General features: G+C 47.7%; 5 protein-coding genes across 7 annotated transcripts; 3 read left to right on the forward strand and 2 right to left on the reverse strand.

Annotated features, from left to right (window-relative positions):
* Positions 1-119: 119 nt before the first annotated feature.
* TRIAP1 (TP53 regulated inhibitor of apoptosis 1) lies at positions 120-1,622 on the reverse strand. The gene is made up of 2 exons (XM_071445528.1): positions 1,476-1,622; positions 120-757 (listed from the first exon to the last, which is right to left on the reverse strand). Exons 1-2 carry the CDS (start codon positions 1,620-1,622, stop codon positions 674-676), a joined length of 231 nt encoding a protein of 76 aa, XP_071301629.1. The 3' UTR covers positions 120-673.
* Positions 1,623-1,696: 74 nt separating this feature from the next.
* GATC (glutamyl-tRNA amidotransferase subunit C) lies at positions 1,697-4,171 on the forward strand. Of its 2 annotated transcripts, none has more exons than XM_071445521.1 (4): positions 1,697-1,840; positions 2,705-2,871; positions 3,254-3,357; positions 3,715-4,171. In XM_071445521.1, the coding sequence occupies exons 1-4, from the start codon at positions 1,706-1,708 to the stop codon at positions 3,771-3,773; spliced, it is 465 nt and encodes a 154-aa protein (XP_071301622.1). In that variant the 5' UTR covers positions 1,697-1,705; the 3' UTR covers positions 3,774-4,171. The 2 variants fall into 2 exon arrangements, with proteins under 2 accessions (XP_071301622.1, XP_071301624.1); XM_071445523.1 differs by having other exon boundaries at positions 2,708-2,871.
* A 3,272-nt stretch (positions 4,172-7,443) lies between these two features.
* On the forward strand, positions 7,444-9,753 carry DYNLL1 (dynein light chain LC8-type 1). Its single transcript, XM_071445524.1, is given in 5 exon segments — positions 7,444-7,491; positions 7,494-7,573; positions 7,575-7,599; positions 8,115-8,255; positions 9,374-9,753. Coding segments are annotated over 5 exon segments (417 nt in total). The 5' UTR covers positions 7,444-7,458; the 3' UTR covers positions 9,512-9,753.
* Positions 7,518-20,295, forward strand: LOC139598762 (dynein light chain 1, cytoplasmic). Of its 2 annotated transcripts, none has more exons than XM_071445526.1 (3): positions 7,518-7,599; positions 17,788-17,925; positions 19,686-20,295. In XM_071445526.1, exons 2-3 carry the CDS (start codon positions 17,794-17,796, stop codon positions 19,821-19,823), a joined length of 270 nt encoding a protein of 89 aa, XP_071301627.1. In that variant the 5' UTR covers positions 7,518-7,599; positions 17,788-17,793; the 3' UTR covers positions 19,824-20,295. The 2 variants fall into 2 exon arrangements, with proteins under 2 accessions (XP_071301627.1, XP_071301628.1); XM_071445527.1 differs by lacking the exon at positions 7,518-7,599 and adding an exon at positions 17,104-17,260.
* Positions 9,881-15,044, reverse strand: COQ5 (coenzyme Q5, methyltransferase). Its single transcript, XM_071445520.1, has 7 exons — positions 14,710-15,044; positions 14,166-14,315; positions 13,450-13,677; positions 12,635-12,741; positions 10,914-11,002; positions 10,597-10,708; positions 9,881-10,480 (listed from the first exon to the last, which is right to left on the reverse strand). Exons 1-7 carry the CDS (start codon positions 14,855-14,857, stop codon positions 10,379-10,381), a joined length of 936 nt encoding a protein of 311 aa, XP_071301621.1. The 5' UTR covers positions 14,858-15,044; the 3' UTR covers positions 9,881-10,378.
* Positions 20,296-20,801: the final 506 nt, after the last annotated feature.

Here is a 20,801-nt window from a genome sequence, read left to right on the forward strand (position 1 = left end):
GTGTCAGTACCTCAGAAAAGGCTGAAGTAGCCTCTGCATTAAAAGTCTTCTCTTCAGCTGCTGAGCAGGCACTTCCATCCCTCCTAGGGGGCACAATCAGACTCTACTGCACAGTTACCTACTTGAACAAAATATAACCTGGTTGTATTTATTTTAGCCAAGCTGTTGCAGGTCCACTAGTGCTCTTAAACCGTCTCTGCAGCTGACACAAAACAGTGCTTAAGCCCTTCAGCATTACATGAAACTAATTTCATCACCAAAATTCAGCAGCATAGAGATGATAGCAAGTACATCAACCCCCTTCATATTCTTTTTAAACACTTTCAAGTGTTATATAAATAAGCGAGAGAAATCAGTCACAAAGAGCCCATCCCAGCCCACTCCAACCAGCATTCCCCACTGCAGAGTACATTCAGTAGGAAGCTCACATGGATTTTTAAGCCATCAGATGCTGAACCACCACCAAGTTTCACTGGCGAGGAGGCAGCAGTTACCACATTATCCAGTTTTGGGTTTTTTTTCTTTTAGCTGTTTGTTTTCACAAGCAGAGAACATTTTTTCACTTCCTAGAAAGCAGTTAACAAAGGTCTTCTCCAGGTGGCACCTGTGGCACACCTGGTGATGGTGCTTAGTCCAAAGGCTGCTGTCAGTAACTCCACCCATACTGCCAACATCAGGAGGAGTTCTCAGTTTTTCCTTTACTTGGGCCCATGAACTCCAGGCCCTCAATGGGTATGTCCTTTTCTTTTATTGCTTTCTGAAAAGAAGAAAACCAAATAATTAAATTCAGAACTTCTTTATAGGGCTTCATGATGTTATCTTTGGTACAAAGCACAGAACCACAAAATCAATGAGGCTGTAAAACACCTCTGAGATCATCCAGTCCAACCTGTGAGTAATAGCACCTTGTCAACCAGACCAAGGCCATGCCCAGGCTCTCCTTAAACACTGCCTACACCTCCGTGGGCAGCCCATTTCAACATCTGATAACCCTTTCTGTGAAAAAACTCCTCCTAATGTCCAACCTAAACCTCCCTGGTGCAGCTTAAATCTGTATCCTCTTGTCCTATGGCTTGTTGCCTGAATAGAAATCATCTAAAAAGCAAGTGATCTAGAAAAAGTAGTCTTAAAGGATGGTTTGAATAAAGCTTCAATGATAGAGATGCTGGTTTGAATAACGTTTCAACGTTAGAGCTGCTGAAGAATGTACTGAGAACTCACTGAGCTACAGTCACTCTAAAAGAAACCTGCTGCAGCCTCTACAGATCCGCCTTAAGAAATGTACAATAAAAATAGGAAACGCCTGTAAAATATTCATGTCATGACCGACAGACAAGGGGCGGGACAAACCCAGCGCTGCGTGTGGGGGTCTGTGCTGAGGCCTGAGGCTGCCGGGGGCACCGGGCCGGGGGTGGAAGGGTCAGCGCGGGGAAGGACGTGAGGGGCAGGGAGCGGAGGGCCCGGGCCGGACGCACCTGCACGCAGAGCTGGTAGCGCTTGAAGAGCTGCCCGCAGGGGTCGCCGGCGCTGTCGCCCTTGAGGAACTTCTCGGCGAACCAGCGGTTGAAGCACTGGTCGTACTCGCGCTTCAGCTCGGTGCACGCCTCGCCCACGCTGTTCATCGCGGCGGCCGCGCCGGACGGGCCGGGCAGGGCCGGGCGCGCCGCCACTGACGCACATCCGGACGGGCCGGGAGGCGGCGGCGATGCGCGCGCTGCTCCTCGGGCCGTGGCTCCGCGCCGGGCGGGGCCTCCCGCGGGCACCGGGGAGCGGGCACCGGTACCGGGGACACAGCGAGTACAGCGGGCACAGCGGGCACCGGCCGCAGGGACCGCTCCGGGTAACACCGCAGACACCGCTCGGGCACCGCCGCTCCGCCCCCCGCGAGGCGGGCACGGGCTACACCACCCGTTAATCTCCCCCGAGAGGGACAGCGATCAGCGGCTCCCTGCATTTGGTGACCTTAAAGGTCTTTTCCAGCCTTAACGATTTTAGGATTCTTTGTAAACTCCGTTTTTGACGTGTAACAAGTGTGGAAACCCAGAACAGCGGGAATGTTTCTCTGTCTGCTCTGGGGTGCCCTGACCCCCAGGGGAGCACTGACTTTGATCCTCATTCATGGAGAAAGGTTCCTAAACTTCAGAACAGACTAGAATCTACAAAAGGGTGAAATAGATTATAGAGAGTAGTGTAGGTGTGTCACTTGGTGAGAAATTGAGGTTTTGGGATTTTTAGTATGTTGTGGATGGAAGCAAGATGGAGGGCACAGGGTGTTGTCCTGGGTTTCTTCTTCATGCTTCTTCTTCCTTCTTCTCCGTGGGTTTGGGTGGCATTTTGTAATTGGGCAGAAAAGTCCGCATTGTGGGCTCCTTGTGATCAGTTATTGGGTTAAAAGGGAAAATAATATAGGTGTCAGCTCTTAATTGGACAGTTTAGTCTTAAAAGACCTTGTAACAAGAGATTGTGGGCCATTTTGTGCCTTCTAATGAAAACCTGCTGAACTCACAGTAGTGAGACTGTTTTGCTGATAAGAAATAATAAACACTTGAGTCCAAACATGAACTACTGTCTCAAGTGCCTTCAATCCAGACCCAGAGAAACCCACAACTGGTACCCCCACAAAAAGTTTCTAATTAAAAGAAAGTAGCGCTATTAAACTTGTTCATTTTTGACTTTTTTTGTCCCTATTGATGCTTTTGTACAGCAGAGGGTGTCGGTGGAAGTGCTGGAGCACCTGGAGCACCTGGCCCTGGTGGATTTCCGGGATGCAGAGGGTGTGGAGCGGCTGCAGAAAGCGATCCAGTTTGCTGATCAGCTTCATGAAGTGAACACCGATGGTGTGGAACCCATGGATTCAGTGCTGGAGGACAGGTGGTGAATCACAGCAGCCTCCTTTTATCTGTTCATGCATCAAACTGTTTGCTTCTGGGACCTTTTCCCCCAGGGAATCACCGTGCATGTGGCCCCTTTGCTCAGAACGTCTTCCTGTGGTTCTCTGTGGGGGAAAGTTGTCATTGGCTGTGTAACTTTTATGTGTGAGCAAAGCAAAGGTGAACTTCAGTTCTTTAATCTGTCTTAATTGTCACACTGCACCCCCAATGCCTGCCAGTCCCATTTTTGAGTGCTTCAAAATGTTCCAGTACTTCTCTCAGTGTTTATTTAAGAGACCAACACCAGATTTAGAGATAAGCCACCCTTCCTACCTCATATTCACACAACAGCTTGAAGACAACCAGTAACCTTTGTCCTTCAGGTGTCTGTATCTCAGAGAAGATGATGTGACAGAAGGCAACTGCACCAAAGAACTGCTGGAAAATGCCAGAGAGAAAGTAGAGGAGTATTTTGTGGCTCCACCAGGTATTGACTTGCTTACAAAAATCTCTTAATCTCATCTGAATTAACCTGAAGAAAATAATCTGCCATAGCTGCATTTAGTATCAGAAATACTAGTAAGTAATAGGGAGCACTAAAAGAAATTACTGTAGCCATCTGTATAAAATCATGTGCAATTTCTTGGTCCAGAAGCAGCACAGAGGCTGACCTGATTCTGAAGTTACTGCACATGTCAGGCAGGACTTACTTCTCTGACTTTCTCAGGATATTTAGGCAGCCTGTACATGGAGTAAACTGGAGAAACACTTGCATGCCACAGTGTCCTGCCCACAAGGTAGCTTACAGCTGGTCTCACACAACTTGTTTTTTGTTTTCTCTCAGGTAACATCCCTTTACCAAAGCTGGAAGAACGAGAGACTTTTCTGCAGGGCTCTCAATGACAGCCCAGAGCCTAAATGCCCCTTCAGTATATTATTTGGGGAAAATGAAGTTTTGTGCAGTCACAGCTGAAACACCTTGGCATGTATTTTGGTCAGAAGAAGAGCACTTGCAAGACAGAAGAAAGAAAGTGTAAAAGTTCAGTAGTGCTGTTGAAATATTCAATGTCTCTGAAGCTGGACAGCAGCATGGCAGATGACCTGGGTGCTTTTATTTGGCAAAGTGAATTTGCTGTCTGGAGGTGAGAGCAAACCCTTGTCCCACTCTTTAATTGTGCAATTACCTCATTATTTGTATAAGCATCCATAATATACTCACCTAGATGCATAAAACATGTAATTACTGTGATACTTGAATTCTTTCAAGGGTATTGAAATAAAGCCTCTATTTAACACCACTACTCCAATCCTCTGCAAAGCTGTGACACTGTATTATTGCTTTAGTCTCAGACTTGTCAAGATTCAGACCCTGCAAATGCTGAAGTTTACAAATATACAAGCTCAGCCTGTAAGGAATTTATGAGGTGTATAGAAATCATAACAAGGAAAGACTTCAAATATCTATCAATCAATATGATCAATACCACAATCATAATATCAAAGTGGGTAATTCCCACTTTGAGAAGTCCCCCCTTGATCTATCCATTTTGGCCTCTTCCTTTGACTATCAAAGAGAATGGGGACAGTATTATTTACACAGAAAAAGGAAGAGGAATTTGAGAGGGAACTGACTGGCTGCAGGAGCTTTTAACCCAAAATAGCATCAAGTAACTATTTAAAGGCAACAACTAAACCAACAATTTGGACAAGATGATCCCACATTGCCAATGCAGCACAGGCTAAACTTAAAACTGCCAGTTCAGTGCTGCTCCCACACACTCTAGGGAAAGAACAGACTGCCTGATGCTTGTTCCCTGCAGCCCAAACTGCATTTAAAGTGGAAAACACACATCTCCTTAATGAAGGGGTTTGATGCACCTTCACCACAAATAAGGGAATTACAACCTTGACTCAGACACTTGCAACCACCAAAAAGAAAAGCTCACAGAGGGCAGATGAGCTTCCTGTGGGGCAGGGCATGTCAGTGCCTCAGTGGGTCTATCACTGGTGGTGCTGAGCCCCAGGGGATGGTGCTGAGCCCCACTGGGCCCTGGCTGCACTTTGGGAGAGGGAGAGACACCCCCTCATGTGCTGGTTCCCCTGCATTCACTGCAGCACTCAGTAAATGGATCCAGTTTCTCTGGAGACCATGGAGATAACCTCACTTAGAGCTGCTGACATTTTTCCACCACCACCAAACTGTAGATCTAAAATTAGATTGGAAGCTCTTGCATATAAATCCCAGGTTTACAAAGAAAATTTCACTGTGGAGATTTCTTTGCCTTTGTGGAAAGAAAAGAAGATGGAAGTAGTTTTATTGGTAATAATGATGATTTTATGTTTTGTTATTAACTGGGAGCCCCAGGAAAAATCTGTTAGTACAGTGATAGGTTGTGCAACACAGAGTGAAAAACCACCTCATGAAAAGTGCTTACAGCCTAAACTGGGAGAGCAATCTCATGAGATGCCTTATCCATTACCCAGTTTTCTTCAGCACCTCCTCTACACCTGCTATCATCTCCTGTGTTTACTTGTTCTGCCTTTCCCTGCAGCTCTGTCCTGAGGGAAAGTCTACTTTTATACTCTTGATTACCAAGTAGGACTGTGATGTATCCCAGGCTTTAATGTTTCTCATTAACAACGTGCACCTCACCCACACTGCCATTTCCTGCAGTCGTCATCACAATTGTTCCTCCAGCAAACCATTTCTCAATAAATGCAGAGAAACTTGCCTGCAGCTACCAAACACAGCCACCTCCTCAGAGATCCATGGGTGTTTCTGAAGTTCAGTTGGAGCATTTGGAAGATTGTTAAATGGTTCCATTCTGTCAGCACTAAACTGTCCAGTACTCAAAGAACTACTGCAAGTGCTGCAGATACTGAACACAGTTCTGGAAATTAATTACTTACTGTGGCCCCAAGGCCATTCAAAACTTCTTCATGTTTCTAGCACACAAGCAAAGTTGTGAACTGTATCTCTGTTTGGAATGTTAAAACCTGTGAGTCAGGAGTTATTTCTGAGATATTCTAGAGTGACAAAAATATTACATTATGCAGTTTCAGTATTTCTGGGGGCAGTGTATTCTTCTGAGGTTGCCTTAGTTTGCAAAAGCAAAGAGTTGCTTGCAGTTATTCTGCTTTTGCTCTGAATGACACTGAGCAGGTAACTACACTGTAAGAATATGCAAAATATTTACATTGCAAGTGAGGTGAATGACTGCTCTTGAGGTGGGTTTTTTTTAAATTTCTACAAGGAAATGGGAGTCCTACCAACCAGTATTTAAAAACCTCTTTTAAATCATCCTGTGCTGTTTGCTGTAGACATGGTTCAGAGTCCTGTTATTAACAGATCAGCTGTGGAAGACTCAATAGCAATGTTCTATCTGCTGACAAGAGTGTAAGCAGAAAGTGCCCCAGGGAGAGTGAAACTAAGAAAACAGAGCACTGAGGTTCTACCAAAACATCTTGCTTCATTTAAACAAAAAAACAAAAAAAAAAAACAAAAAAAACCCAAAACAAAACCAACCCAACCACCAACCAAAATAACCCCCAAACCAAACACAAACAAACAGAAAAGGCAAGAGTTGCAGAAATGGTGAGGTCTGCAAAAGATGGCATAAAAATCTGATAGATTTGGTTCACTAAAGGAACAAATTTGGAGCTGACTTGATCATACCCAGTAAACATGGGTCAGAGATTTCTATCAGAGGTACTTAAGTGTGACTTGAAAAGACACAACTGAAAACAGACTAGTGAACAGGACAGGTGATCAAGTGCCATTCACAAGTTGTGGAACTCCTTCCTTTGACATGGGTGGGCTTCACTCCAGTAAAGGGCATATTACTGAAACAGCAGCCCTAGGTAATATCCCAGTATTCTTTCAGTAATATAACATACTATTGAAAGGGATATTCCCAACAAGAGCTTGTTCCAAAGAGAAACTAAGTCTGTCATTGCTTAAACTCAGCATCTCTGTGATCCAGGCTGGGGCAAATAATAAAATGACTTTTGGGGCCCACATATCATCTATGGAAAGGTGTTTTACAGAAGCTGGTGGACAAATTACAATGCCTTCGAGACTGGGCATACTTTAAGGAACAAGTTTTTTTTTTCCCAGGATCACCTGATGATGCCACACAGAATCACAGAATTAGATTAGAAAAGACCTCGAGTCCTATCGGTGACTGAACACCACCACGTCAACCAGACCACGACACTCAGTGTCATGTCCAGTCTTTCCTTAAACACCAGCAGGGACAGTGACAGAACTACCTCTCTTGGGCAGCCCCTTCCACTGTCTAATCATCAGTTCTGCGAAGAAATTCCTCCCAATAACCAACCTAAACCTCCCCTGGCGCAGCAGACCAGTAGCAGAGTCAGGACTGGAAGCTTTCCATACAGAGCCCAAATCTACGTGACCATCCCAAAACACGAGCCCCGTTCCCCCGGTACCTCCCTGCGTCCCGTCGGTTACCATGGGAACGGACGCGGCGCGGGGCATCGCGGGCCGCAAGACAATGCTGCAGTAAAACCCGGCCGGGCGCCGCGTCTCAGCCAATGGGCATTCAGGGGCCGGCAGCGCTGACCAATGGGAGCCCGGGAGGCGGTGCCGGTGGCCAATGGGGAGGGGGTCGGCGTTCAGGAGGCGGGGCAGAGACGCTGCTAGGCGCGCACGGACCAGAGCGCAGCGCCGCCCGCTCCGCAGCGCCGCTCCCGCAGCGCCCGCACGGTGAGGGACGGGGCGCAGGCGGCTCCAGAGACTCTGCCAGCCCGGTACTGGGGACCTCGCGTGTCCCGGCGGTGCCACCGTGCCTGGGCTCTTCCCCGGCCGCCGCCTCCGGTTTTCCCGCATTCCCGGCAGCTGCCGGCGGCACCCGGCAGCCACACGGGGCTCCGAGCCCTTGGCCGTGCGTGCCGGGCTTTCCTCGCCTCCCCCGGGGCAGGGAAGGACCGTCGGGCCGGGCGATGGAGCGGCCGCGCTCTCTCGCGGGGTTCCCGGGTGGCGCCGGGCTGGAGCGGGGCTGGGGAGGGCGGCGGTGCTTGTGCGTCTCCGGCCGGAGAGCGGGTGCCGAACGTGAGGCGGCGATTGAGCCGCCGCTGCTCGGGGCCGTGCCCGGCACTCCCGGCCAGGGCGGGGGCACCGCGCGGCGCCCGAGAGCGCGCTGGGAATGGCGATACCCGTGGGGCAGCAGGTGGTTCTGGCAGGTGCTCCTGCAACTTTGAATTTCCTTCCTTTTCTCCAAGCAGGCAATCATGAGTGATCGAAAGGCAGTGATCAAAAATGCGGACATGTCAGAGGAGATGCAGCAAGACTCGGTGGAATGTGCAACTCAAGCCTTGGAGAAATACAACATCGAGAAGGACATCGCTGCTCACATAAAGAAGGTAGATGTTGGCTTATAATGTGCTCATGAAAAATCAATGGGGGAGAACGCTGCTAGGCAAGTAGCTCTAGAGAAACGTGTTCTAGAGGCACCAGATAATCAAGTTAGACTTTCTTTCTGTTCTGTTCCCCACCCTTTATGTGGACCTTTCTAGGTGCTTCTGCTTTTCTCTTGTAATGTCTTACACCTTTTCTGCCACTGCCCCATTGTCCAGCTGAGCAGAGAGTGGCACCTGGCTGTCCCTGTGACTGATGAGCTGGTACAAGACACAGGCTCTGTGCAGCCTATTTAAAGAGTGGTGCTTTGCCGACCATGTAATAAGTGGGTTTGGTTTTTTTGCCTTTCTCACCACATGTAAGACAAGCTGTTCATGCTAATGCTGAACAGATGGTTCATAGCTTACAGTTTGTCACATTTTCTCTCTTGACTCCTACTGGGAGCTTGACTGAGCTGCAAGGAGCTGAAGGGTTTGGTTGAGCAGAACAGAAACTTCCATGTCCACACAAAATTCTTTTCAGCTGACAGCTGTTAGGTACTGCAATATAAATCCACTCATTGCATGGGTTTGCTCACTGTAGACCTGTACACAGGAGTTTGTTTGTAGCAGGCTCCTGACAGCAGTGTCACATCATCATCTCATGACCAGGTGTCAGAGATATGGCAGAGAATTTTCCATCAAGTGTTCTTTCAGCATCCTTACTGCAAAAAAAAAGCTAATGAAGTCCATTAGCTTCAGAAATAGAAGCTAATATAGAAAAATACCAGTTTCATTGGAGATTCAGAGATTCAGAACAAGCAGACAAATTCTTAGAAGTTATGGTTTGAGATCATGGCATGACTGTAGGGGAAAAGTTACCTCCCCAAACATATGTTTTAAGCTTATTCCTGCTCTGCTTGGAAGCACTTGTTTTTTTTTTGGTATGACTAAGCAGCAGATGAGTTATAAAGTGACAGATGATCCTTGTGCTTAGGAGCATATGCTGCTCTTTAATTGCCTTCTTCCAAAAGTGATACTTGTTATCAAGTGACAAATCATTGCCAAAAAAGCCTCCCCAACTGTTAGACAATATAAGTATAATTACCATGAAAATGCTGACTTTCTAATTCTCTATTCTGTAGGAATTTGACAAGAAATACAATCCCACGTGGCACTGCATCGTGGGAAGGAACTTTGGCAGCTATGTGACTCATGAGACCAAGCACTTCATCTACTTCTACCTCGGCCAAGTCGCTATTCTTCTGTTCAAGTCTGGCTAGAGCCATGGACTGTTACTGAAACTTGCACCTGGGCACAGGACTGCACACTGATTCCCACCTTCAGCCTTCCTGGGGAAACACATCTTGATCTTCAGGTCTTGTATTGTATTGTTAATGGTCAGGGATTTTGCTGTAACAGCTGGTATTTTCATTGTGGCTATATAAAAAAGTAAAAATGTCTTCCTTGTATTTATTTTCTTTCAAAAGATGGCTTCTTTGCTAATAAAATCGTTTATCCCTTTGCCCTCTTGAATTGCCCTCTTTATTGCCATGTGAATGAAGGATGAACATCCCCACCTTGATTCCCACACCCCAAATCCATCCTTTCTTAGGAAACCTTCTTACAAGACTGATTTAAGTGGAAAAAAGTTGATGCAGAGCCCTTTTATTTCATAAGCCTTCCATTTGCCTTTGAAAGAAGGAGTCATGGGAAGAAAATCCTTAAACTCCAGATGACAAAGATAATAACAGCTTCATAAAAGTCCATAGTTACTTCATAAATCCAAGTTACTTCTCACAAGTATAATATCCTCCTTCAAAGCTTAGTAAAAAGAAAGGCATCTTATTTGGAGACTAATCAGTCTGTGTCTTTATCCACACCCACTGCCAACTTGCTTCGCTTGTCAGCATTGCTCAGTTTTGGCCACATCCTTTACATTGCACTTGAAGGGAAATGCAAGTGTAAGAAACACCAGTGGAGTCACTGCACAGGTTTCTGGTGGGGAGAGGTCACTTGTGCTCTTCTGAGCCCAGCTGCAGACAAGTGTCTGCTGCACAACTTCTCAGGACTCCTTTTGATCCCGTTAAAATTCCACAGCTTTCATATCCCTCATGAAAATGATACTTTTGGTGTTTTGGTACCCAGACTCAGAGTTTGAAACCTGAGTGAATGGCAACAATGCCAAAGTTCAAATTCTCATAATCCACTTTGAAAAAGCCTGCATCTTCTATCATTGCCTTCAGCTCCTCCTGAAAAATAAGTGCCATAAGTATTAACAACCTGAAGGCCCGTAAGCCAGCTGGCCACAAGATTATGCTGGAATTGTGTTTTGTGTGTCAGTGAACCTGGGGAAATCCTGCCTTACCTGAGGGGGGAACTGTCGGATGCTCTCCACAAGATACTGGTAAGATCTCCAGTCACCAGCAATAACCTCACCCAGAACAGGGATAACCTGGAAACTGTAGAGATCATAGAGCCTGCACAGAGAGATGGTAAATACAGATTAACAGAAACAAATTTAAACCCTCTCCAACACGAGCTGCTCTCTGTGCCACTAGGCTGTACAGTCTGTAGCTGCTTTAAAAGTGCACCAAGATGTGGTCTCAAAGTGTCTCCACATCTTATTCTGAGTACAAACAAGAGAGCACTGTGACTTGGCCTAAAGCATCACCATGCTCCTACCTGGAAAGAAGAGGGTTGCTGACATGACTGAATTCAAGGCAGAGAAATCTTCCTCCTGGTTTCAGCACACGATAGGCCTCTTGAAGTGCCTGAGACAAAGCAGATGTGATAAGTTTGCTTCTGTAGAACAGCACCTGCCTATTATCATGCCATGTGATGTTATCATGCAACCCTGATGAACTGAGGGGAATGAAGAGTATCCTGACTGGCAATCTGCAATATTTACTGTAGAGAAGCATCCCAAGACAAGTATAAAAAAAGCCCCAAATGTGCCACAAACCCAAAGCACAAATACTCTTGCTGTTACATAAATAGATTTTTACAAGGCTTTGTGTCAAAACTGTGATGTCAGGTTTGCAATTTTCTTTCCCTACTCGCAACTGATGAAAGTTTGTTGGCTGAGCTCTTATAATTACAGACCAAACACAAAAGGGAGAAGGTGACTCAGCTACAAGAAACTGAAAATCAAAAACAGGCATGATAATTTTTTTTCAATCAAAAGATTTTACTGTGAGGCACACCCAAAGGTTCAAAGAAGGAATGATACTGGGTTTCGGATGAACAATGTGTAAGAACAGGAAGGAAAGAGAAAGAAGAAAATCTTTGGCTACTTTGAAAATTCCATCCTGCATCAAAATGGAACACCTAACAAGAATCTAGACAAAATCCTGTTTAAAACTGTATGTTCTTTCATACAAGAGCAGAGTTGTATTCCAGAACCTCTGAAGGCTGTACATTTTTTTGACTTCAACTGTCCTGTTCCTATGGGATAAAATATCAACACTACACAGGAGCTCTGCACAAGTCTTGGCAGCTTGAGTGTGTTTTGTATCAGGTCTCCAGGGAGCTCTGTGACCACACTGCTGTATGCATGAAGGCAAAGAGCCTGTGCTTTGGAAGGGTGCAGACAAAGCACCTGGAAAAGCCACATGCACATTAAGTTCAAAGGAAAATGGTTCAAGGTGGTTTGGATCCAAATGCTTCACCTTCCACAGGAGCTCTGCCAAGGTTGTAACACACTCCTCCAAAACAGACGAGTGCCTCCAGACAGGTGTCACCCCCACAACAGCCAGTCCTTCTCAAAGGACAGAGATAGTTCAGAACTATCTGATAGTTAGAGTAAAAGAGTACTATTTATCCTAATTAAAATCATACTTGTTCTTTATAGGGAGCTCTGCCACCAGCCAGTGTAAAGATGCTCAGCAGCAGTGGGCTGAGCAGGTTGGTTCAACAGCAGTGGGGGCAGCAGCCTCCTTCCCACTCTGCTCTGGCAGCTCTGTTGGCTCAGGCAGGGAAACAGAAGGGGACAGGAAGCACTGGACCCACTGTTGGTGGGATATAGGATCAGGTGCTGCAGGAGGATTTGAGATGTGCAGCCTGATTGCTCTGTGCATGTGCAGATCCACCCACCCATGCCATAGGTCAGGAGAAGGTGGGGAATGACTGTAACATGCAGTCCTTTGCCTTAGGAACCTGAGACTGGGTGGCTTGCCAAGCTGGAAGGATTGGGTGCAACTGGTATAAATCTATCTTTTTATGACAAAGGTGGGGCACTTAATTGCATTTTCTATTCACACAAGTTGCACACTACATGCCACTTATTTTAAATGTTTCAGGAGTAGACTAGCATCTTCGTTTATCCAAAGGAGTTCCTAGTTTGCTTCCTTCGTAGAATAAAAAATCATAAGGACCCCACGTCAGGATACACTACAGTAACTTACCAGATCAATACGAGTTACATTTCGGATTCCAAAGGCAATTGTGTAAACATCAAACTTATCATCATCAAAGGGCAACTCTTCAGCATTCCCAAGTACCCAGGACAAGCCTGTAGTGAAAGACAAGTCATAGAACTGAGCTCAGACTGCTCCAGAAAGGCTAGAACTTACCAATTCTAGAAGGAATTGATTATTTTAAAGTGATATTGAAAGCAAATGTTTCCATTTTGCAGTTTTGTTAGAGGAAAGACACCTTGGCCTCTACTTGCAAATCTTTCAAGACAGAGTAGTTGATTTTGCAGATCAGCCAAAACATCATTCTGCACATACACACACTGAATATGTGCCACAAGGATTTTACCCAAAACTTGCATCATAGTGGAAAGCACTGTTGGCTGCCATTTGTGGCAAAGTTGTAAAAGAGAATCCCTGCTCAAACTGTAGCTATGGACAATTACTAACATCTTACCATGCAACAATGGCCAAAACACTCAACACATTTTGCTAGAAAGCTCCCACAGGTTGAGGAACATGAAAAGCCACACTCCCTCCATCAGGACTATCAGTATGTGATGCAGTTGCAGCTGTGTTGCTTCCTAGTCCCCAAAGGATCAAGACCACATCTATCTGTAGAGCATGTATGTCCAGGTCATTGGCAAGTTGCACAATCAGTGACTGTGCAACTCATGCTCCTTTTCCCCATGCACAGCTCCCACTCTTCCTGAATGTACACAGGGAAACAGCAAAAAAACCTCTGTCCCTCACAATTTCTTGCAATCAGGAATTCCTTTCCAGCCACAGTACAATGCATTATTTACCTTCAGAGTAGCCAAGATGCTGTGCTTTCTGCTTCCCAACTTTTAACATTTCTCTGTTGATGTCACAGACCACCACTTGGGAATCCCCTAGTGAGTTGTTAAATTTGTCATTCTGGTAACTCTCAAAAATTTCCTGCCATGACAAATTCTGATGGTGCTTGAGCTTCCTCTGGAGCTGGCGTTGTCGAACAGAGCGAACATAATTAATGAATCGAAAGGCAATGTCACCTGCAGTTGTTTCAAAGGAAAGATACACATTTTGGAGCATTTTCTGACTCCAGGGAGTTGAAACACAAGGCTTTGAACATCCAACTGACTTACTATTTCTTTTTAGTCATATATATTTATAAAAACACCCCCTCAGACACACTGTAATAGACACAGAAAGTGTGTGTGTGTGTGTACATGGGTAAAGACAAAAAGGGAACTTATTAAAATCAAAGAGTCCATGATATTCTACAAATTCACACAGTTTCCCATAACATAACATGGCAGGACTATAACACTTTCAGACCCTTAAAGCAAGATATTACAAAACACAAAGATATCAGTTCTCAACCCTTCCCTGGGAAAGTCAAGTAGATGCTTCACTAGCTTTAAAGACAGGGAGCTAAGGGTGAGGAAAAAAAAAACAGCGGGAAATGTAATTCTGAGCAGATTCAAACAGCTGAAAAAGAGTGTGGCATTGTCATGTGGAACTCACCCAAATTATTTACCTGTTCCCCCAGCAACATCAAGGAGGAGTGTTCCTGGGCAAGGGTTCATTTTATGCACGAGGATATCCTTCCACACCCGATGAATTCCTAGAGTCATTGAATCATTCATTACATCGTATTTCTTGGCCACATTTTCAAAGACCTGATAAACTGCAAAGAAAGGACATGGGAATGAGATGCAATTTACTTAAAAATGCTTATGTCTAAGTAAAACTTGTCCTTTATTGCCCTGTGGAGGTCTGTCCACTATGTGGAGCTGAAAAATACCACCAAAAAAACCAAAAAAGATTGAATTGACTGAGCCAGTTGCCTGACAAAGGTCTCTGGAGAAGCACAGCCTTCCCGAGCTGAGGGAAGTAGCAGTGATATTATGATATTATTCACCGAGACTCCCGGTAACGCCTCAAACAAGGGCCCAGCCCCACACACGTCCCCAGCACTGTGGATGGAGAACGATCACCGGCTGCCGGGAGCCCAGCTCGGCGCCGGGCCCGGCCCGCCCTCTCCCGCCCTCTCCCGCCGCCGCCGCCGCGGCCGCCCTCACTTTTCTCCCTCCTCTCCTCCTCCGTCACGGTCTGGAAGCCGAAATGCATCTCCGGCCCCGCGGCCAGGCCGCGCTGCGCCCGCAGAGCTGCGGCGGGCCGGGACAGCAGCGCCCGGCAGCGGCACCGCCACAGCCGCAGCGCCGCCATCTTCGGCACGGCCGGCGGGGGCGGCGCTGCGCCCGTAGAGCTCCTACCGGGACAGAGCCGGGAGAGCGCTGCGCCCGTAGAGCTCCTACCGGGACAGAGCCGGGAGAGCGCTGCGCCCGTAGAGCTCCCACCGGGACAGAGCCGGGAGAGCGCTGCGCCCGTAGAGCTCCCACCGGGACAGAGCCGGGAGAGCGCTGCGCCCGTAGAGCTCCCACCGGGACAGAGCCGGGAGAGCGCTGCGCCCGTAGAGCTCCTACCGGACAGAGCCGGGAGAGCGCTCCGCCCGTGCCCGCTCCCACCGGGGACGTTCCCCGCAGCCCAAGGCGCCGCCGCTTCTGCCGGACGCGGTCACCGACTCCCCCCGTCCCCGGTGTCACCCCTACTCTGCGGTGGAACCTGTGTTGTGAGGACAAACGTGACGGGGGAAAAAAAAACCAAACCAAAAACCCAAACCAAACACAACCCTCACGGTATACTTGAATGATTTTGCAAATAGTTCAACTTTATTTTATTTAGCTTTTCTTTAGATTTTTAATTCTGCAGTTTTCTTCACTTAAAGTGAAGCCTCGTAGGGAACGGGAGGGAGGGTTTGTGGGTTCTGATGAATTGCAAGGAGGAGTGAAAGATGCTTTGATTCCGGTTAGGAGCATTAGGACACATTAGAAACTTTTCTTCTTTTCTTTTCTTTTCTTTTCTTTCTTTTCTTTTCTTTTCTTTTCTTTTCTTTTCTTTTCTTTTCTTTTCTTTTCTTTTCTTTTCTTTTCTTTTCTTTTCTTTTCTTTTCTTTTCTTTTCTTTTCCCAAAACTTGCCCTGCTTATCACACTACTTGAATCATCCAGGAGTTCTGCCAGCTTTGTAGATACAAAAAAATTACTTAACCCATTCTCAGGAGAGATGACATCATGCTATTAAAATGAGCCCAGGGACTGCATTCCCAGGGCATGAGCTGGGCTCCCTCACCCAGGACCTTCCTGCCATATTGGGACTTTTAGCACCATCATCAGACCACACCACGATTTTCTCCTATTTTCCTCATATAATATTTTTTTAACTCAATGTTCTTTGCAGTGGGATGCCCTCCGAAGCATATTTGGTTTAGTTGGGTTATTTTTCTCAGCCTGAGCTATAGTGACAGATGATCTTTGCCTACCAGAGCAGTGACCTGGAGAGTCCCTCTCATGCAGTAGTCATGGACACCAGTGACCACCTCCATTCACAGAGTCACAGAACAGGTCAAGCTGGAATGGACCACTGTGGGTCATATGGTCCAACCTTCCTGCTCCAGCAGGGTCATCCCAGAGCACATGGCACAGGATTGTGTCTAAATGGTTCTGGAATATCTCCACTGAAGGAGACTCCACAACCTCTCTGGGCAACCTGTTCCAGTGCACAGTCACCTGCACAGTGAAGAAATTCTTCTTCGTCCTCAGGTGGAACTTCCTGTGCATCAGTTTCTGCCTGTTGTCTGCCTCTTGTCCTATTTCTCAGCACCACCAAGAAGACCCTGGTCCATCCTCTGACACCCACCCTTTAAATATTTGTACACATTCATGAGGCCCCCTGTCAGCTGTCTTTTCTTGAGGCTGAACAGGCCCGGATTCCTCAGCGTTCCCTCATATAAGAGATACTCTGATCCCTTACTGATCCGTGCTGCCCTCCACTGGACCTGCTCCATGAGCTTTATGTCTCTTGTCCTGAGGAGCACAGAGATGGACACAGCACTCAAGATGTGCTGAGCAGAGGGGCAGCATCACCTCCCTGACCTGCTGGCAATGCTCTCCCTAATGCTCCCCAGGATTCCATTGGCTCCCTTGGCCCCCAAGGCACACTGCTGACTCAGGAACAGTTTGTTATCCATGAAGACCCCAAGCTCCGTCTCCGCAGAGCCGCTTTCTAGCCAGTCATCACCTGTACTCGGGGTTATTCCTTCCCCCTCTTCCTTCCTGCGTTCAAGCAGCTCAGCCGTGAAGAAAAGAACAAAGCAACGGGGCAGAGCTGCGCACGGCCGGAGAGCCGCCGGTCGCGGCCTGTCCCACGCTGGGCCGGCTGGGCCGGCGGGGCCGGGGTGCCCCAAGGCCGTGCCCGCCGCGCCTCACCGCGGCCGCCGGTCGCCATGGCAACGGCCGCAAAGCATGCCGGGCTGAAAGAAATTGCTGCGGCAAAACCCTGCAAGAGCGCTGGAGCGGGACCAATAAGATCTCGGGGTGATTGTGGCGGTGACCAATGGCCGACGGCCGCTGCTGAGGGGGCGGGGCTGGGGGCGCTCGGAGGCGCCGGCGGCGCGCGCGGGTCGGTTAAACAGCCGCGGCGGCGGAGCCGAGTGCGTGCCTCGCTCCGCGCCGTCCCGCACCGTCACCGGCTCTGCATCCGCACCGCGCCGATACCGCGGCGCCCACTCGACGGTGAGGGCAAGGCGTTGCCGACTTGAACATTGGGCAGGAGTAGCAGCCGAGAGGGGTCGGGTCCGGCTCGGGAAGTCTGGGACTGGGCAACCCCCCCCGTGCCTGGGCTCTTCCCCGGCCGCCGCCTCCGGTTTTCCCGCATCTCCGGCAGCTGCCGGCGGCACCCGGCAGCCACACGGGGCTCCGAGCCCTTGGCCGCGCGTGCGGGCTTTCCTCGCCTCCCTCGGGGCAGGGGACGGGCGTCAGGCTGGGCTCGCGGAGCTCCCGGAGCAGCGCCGGGCTGGGGAGGGCCGGGAGGGCGGCGGTGCTTGTGCGGCTCCGGCCGGAGAGCGGGTGCGAACGTGAGGCGGCGATTGAGCCGCCGCTGCTCGGGCCCTGCTCGGGGCCGTGCCCGGCACTCCCGGCCAGGGCGGGGGCACCGCGCGGCGCCCGAGAGCGCGCTGGGAATGGCGATACCCGTGGGGCAGCAGGTGGTTCTGGCAGGTGCTCCTACAACTTTGAATTTCCTTCTCTTTTCCTCCAAGCAGGCAATCATGAGTGATCGAAAGGCAGTGATCAAAAATGCGGACATGTCAGAGGAGATGCAGCAAGATGCTGTGGAATGTGCAACTCAAGCCTTAGAGAAATACAACATCGAGAAGGACATCGCTGCTCACATAAAGAAGGTAGATGTTGGCTTGTAATGCGCTCATGATATCTCTATGCACATGAAAAATCAATCGGGGAGAATGCTGCTAGGCAAGTAGTGCTAGAAAAGCAAGTTCTAGAGACGCTAGATAATCAAGTTGGACTTTCTCTTTAGGCTGATGTCCGTGTGTTCCTTTACCCACCCTTTACGGGCCCTTTGTAGGGGCTGCTTTTTTCTTGCAGCGCTTTCTGCTTACGGCCTTTTTAGCCGCTGTCTGTTGTCCACGTGAGGATAGAGTGGCACCTGACTGTCCCTGTGACTGATGAGCTGGTACAAAACACAGGGACTCTATTGAGTTCTCCTGTGGTTTTCCTCTGAGAGGTAGCTTGTTCTGGGTTTTGTTTGTATTTAACTTAATCTTAAGGATCTCTTTACAATTCTTGCCAGCTGGATCAAAAATAGCAGGGAAAAAGTGCTTTTCTGTAATTCTCTGTAATCACACCTCTCCTTACGTAGTGATATAAGCAAAAAAGAAAAAAAGATCCTGGTGGCACTGCTTATCTGTTGTTTGCAACATCTGTGTCATCCTTTATGTAGGATTAACAATACATGAGAAAGATCTAGTTCAGATTATATTTCCTGCTTCGTCAGCTCAGGAGAACGGAGAAATGAAAGTGCGTCAGTAGAAGTTAAAGATCTGAGAGGAAGAGCTGTTGAAATGTTGGGGCTGATTGGACTGAAACTGTCTGGAGTTAACTGCTTGGCACGAGGAGCTAAGTTTGGTAAAGGTTTAGGCCACAAGCTGTGAATTTTCACATAGATATGTTAACTTTTACTTAACACTGTGAGAAAGGGCCTCAAGAGCTGGTTCAAGCTGGAAAATAAGGAAGTTATAACTGTCAGCAGAAATCACAACGTGAGAGATAAAAAAGACTGTCCAGAGACAATGAAAAAACCCCAATAAAGAGCAAGAAGTCCCCACACCCTGCTGTTATTATTAGTCAGAACTGTGAGGGGTGGGGAGCTGAGACGGGGAGGGTGTAATTGCCTGGCAGTTTCTTTGTCCGGGTCCTTCTGAAGGCACCCAGCTGGAGCTGTTCTGCTGCTGGGGCTCAAAGCCTGGGGCTCTGCTTCAGGATACCTGGGGTGGAGGTGACTTTAAAATTTGGGATACCTAGAGTGGAGAAGTTTCTCTAACATGAGAAGTAATTCATCCATGCAGAACAATTGTTTCTTTTAAAGAAATACTTACTTGCTATGACCAGAATACCAATTGGCTTTTTTTCTCCAGACACAGAAAGTACCTATTGAAAGTTGAAATAGTACTTTTCAGATATCCTTCATTGCAACTACTGGGAATTAATAGAGGATTTGTTTGAAAATATGTAAAGCACAATTGCTTAGATTTATTGATCATACTGTTGTTACATAGCAGGTGGCAGAGAATTTTCTGTTTAGTAGCTGTGCTGCTGATAAGCAAGTGTAAATTATGACTTTGTCTCTGTGGGTACAAAACTAATGGTGAATGTTTTACTTGAGAATTGTAGATTCAATCATGTTATGAATTATGGGGGAATAGAAGACTACTTTCCTTCAACAAATGTAATATTTTACACTTAGTACTGCTCAGTTAGGAAGCACTGTGGGGTTTTTGCATGTCTGACTAAGCAGCAGGTGAACAATAAGATGTAAATAAAATAATCCTAGTACTTAAAGAGCATCTGTTCTTCCTCTGATTGCCTTGCTCAGAAGGTACCTATTAGAAGAGTTCTTCATTTGTAGTGATCTGTTTTGCAGGAGTTTGACAAGAAATACAATCCCACTTGGCACTGCATCGTGGGAAGGAATTTTGGCAGCTATGTGACTCATGAGACCAAGCACTTCATCTACTTCTACCTCGGCCAAGTCGCTATTCTTCTGTTCAAGTCTGGCTAGAGCCATGGACTGTTACTGAAACTTGCATCCAGTTACAGGACTCTCTGACTAGTTACTGCAGCCTTCCCGAGGACACAGGCCTTGATCTTCAAGGGCGATGGCAGGGATTATGTTGTAACAGATGACATTACATCGTGGATATAAAAAGGAAAAGTACCAAAAAAGTCTTCCTTGTATTTATTTTTTTCCAGAAGGCTCCTCCTTTTGCTATTAGAGCTTTTGGAGCAGTTTTGCTTTTGCAAGTTTTATAGCCATCTACTGTATTTCCTGATTACTGCTAGTGCTATGCAAGTACTGACAGTGTGTTTAGCTCTTTATGTTCTAAACTTCTCTTATTTTTTTGATTTTACTTTTATAAAATAATTTTCCCCCTCTTGTTTTGCTGGATTTGCTATCCCAAAATCTGACCTGTTTCTTTTTTCTGCTGTCTCTGGAGAAGTGTACTGGAGAATAAAAGCCAAGTTCTACCCCAGCCAGGTTGTTATTTCTGGCTGATTTGTATGTTGTGGTGACAGTGGATGACTGGGTCTGGGTGGGCCATGAGGAGTGCAGCCTGAGGGGGTGTGTGGGGCTCTGTGTGGGGCTGTACTGCAGCCCACGGGCTTGGGCTCCATCCCGGGCATGGAATGGAGCCACCCCTGCTGTCCTGGCAACAAAGGACAACAGCTGCACTCGCCCAGGGGGAGTGGGAGCCCCAGGGCGGTGCTTGTGGCCGTGTGGGTGGCAGGGCCTGGCTCCCAGCCAGAGAGCAGCTGCTGAACATGAGCTGTGTTTGAGCAGCTGCTGCTCGAGCTGTGCCCCTGCCTGGCACACCCGGCTGATGCTGTGCAGTGACACTGGTGGCACTAAGGGCATGCTGAGAATGGCAGTCCCTGTGGGGCTGCTTGGCAGGGGCTTCCTCCTGCAACTAGACCCTCTGCACTGCTTGATATAAACACCCCTGTATGATCAGGCAGCTGTGGTACAGGACAGACACAT

This window comes from Agelaius tricolor, unplaced genomic scaffold, assembly GCF_023055355.1.
Source record: "Agelaius tricolor isolate 1412-34295 unplaced genomic scaffold, bAgeTri1.0.p SCAF_20, whole genome shotgun sequence".
Taxonomy (NCBI): domain Eukaryota; kingdom Metazoa; phylum Chordata; class Aves; order Passeriformes; family Icteridae; genus Agelaius; species Agelaius tricolor.

Excerpts from the sequence above, each read along its gene's own strand:
- TRIAP1 (XM_071445528.1), bottom strand. The coding sequence starts at position 1,622 with ATGAACAGCGTGGGCGAGGCGTGCACCGAGCTGAAGCGCGAGTACGAC. Across the intron at positions 758-1,475 it reads GCTACCAGCTCTGCGTGCAG|AAAGCAATAAAAGAAAAGGA; the intron begins GTGCGTCCGGCC and ends TCTTCTTTTCAG.
- GATC (XM_071445521.1), top strand. The coding sequence starts at position 1,706 with ATGCGCGCGCTGCTCCTCGGGCCGTGGCTCCGCGCCGGGCGGGGCCTC. Across the intron at positions 1,841-2,704 it reads GGCCGCAGGGACCGCTCCGG|CAGAGGGTGTCGGTGGAAGT; the intron begins GTAACACCGCAG and ends GCTTTTGTACAG. Across the intron at positions 2,872-3,253 it reads GATTCAGTGCTGGAGGACAG|GTGTCTGTATCTCAGAGAAG; the intron begins GTGGTGAATCAC and ends TTTGTCCTTCAG.
- COQ5 (XM_071445520.1), bottom strand. The coding sequence starts at position 14,857 with ATGGCGGCGCTGCGGCTGTGGCGGTGCCGCTGCCGGGCGCTGCTGTCC. Across the intron at positions 11,003-12,634 it reads ATGTAACTCGTATTGATCTG|GCACTTCAAGAGGCCTATCG; the intron begins GTAAGTTACTGT and ends GCTTTGTCTCAG. Across the intron at positions 10,709-10,913 it reads AGCAACCCTCTTCTTTCCAG|GCTCTATGATCTCTACAGTT; the intron begins GTAGGAGCATGG and ends CTCTCTGTGCAG.
- LOC139598762 (XM_071445526.1), top strand. The coding sequence starts at position 17,794 with ATGAGTGATCGAAAGGCAGTGATCAAAAATGCGGACATGTCAGAGGAG. Across the intron at positions 17,926-19,685 it reads TCGCTGCTCACATAAAGAAG|GAGTTTGACAAGAAATACAA; the intron begins GTAGATGTTGGC and ends TCTGTTTTGCAG.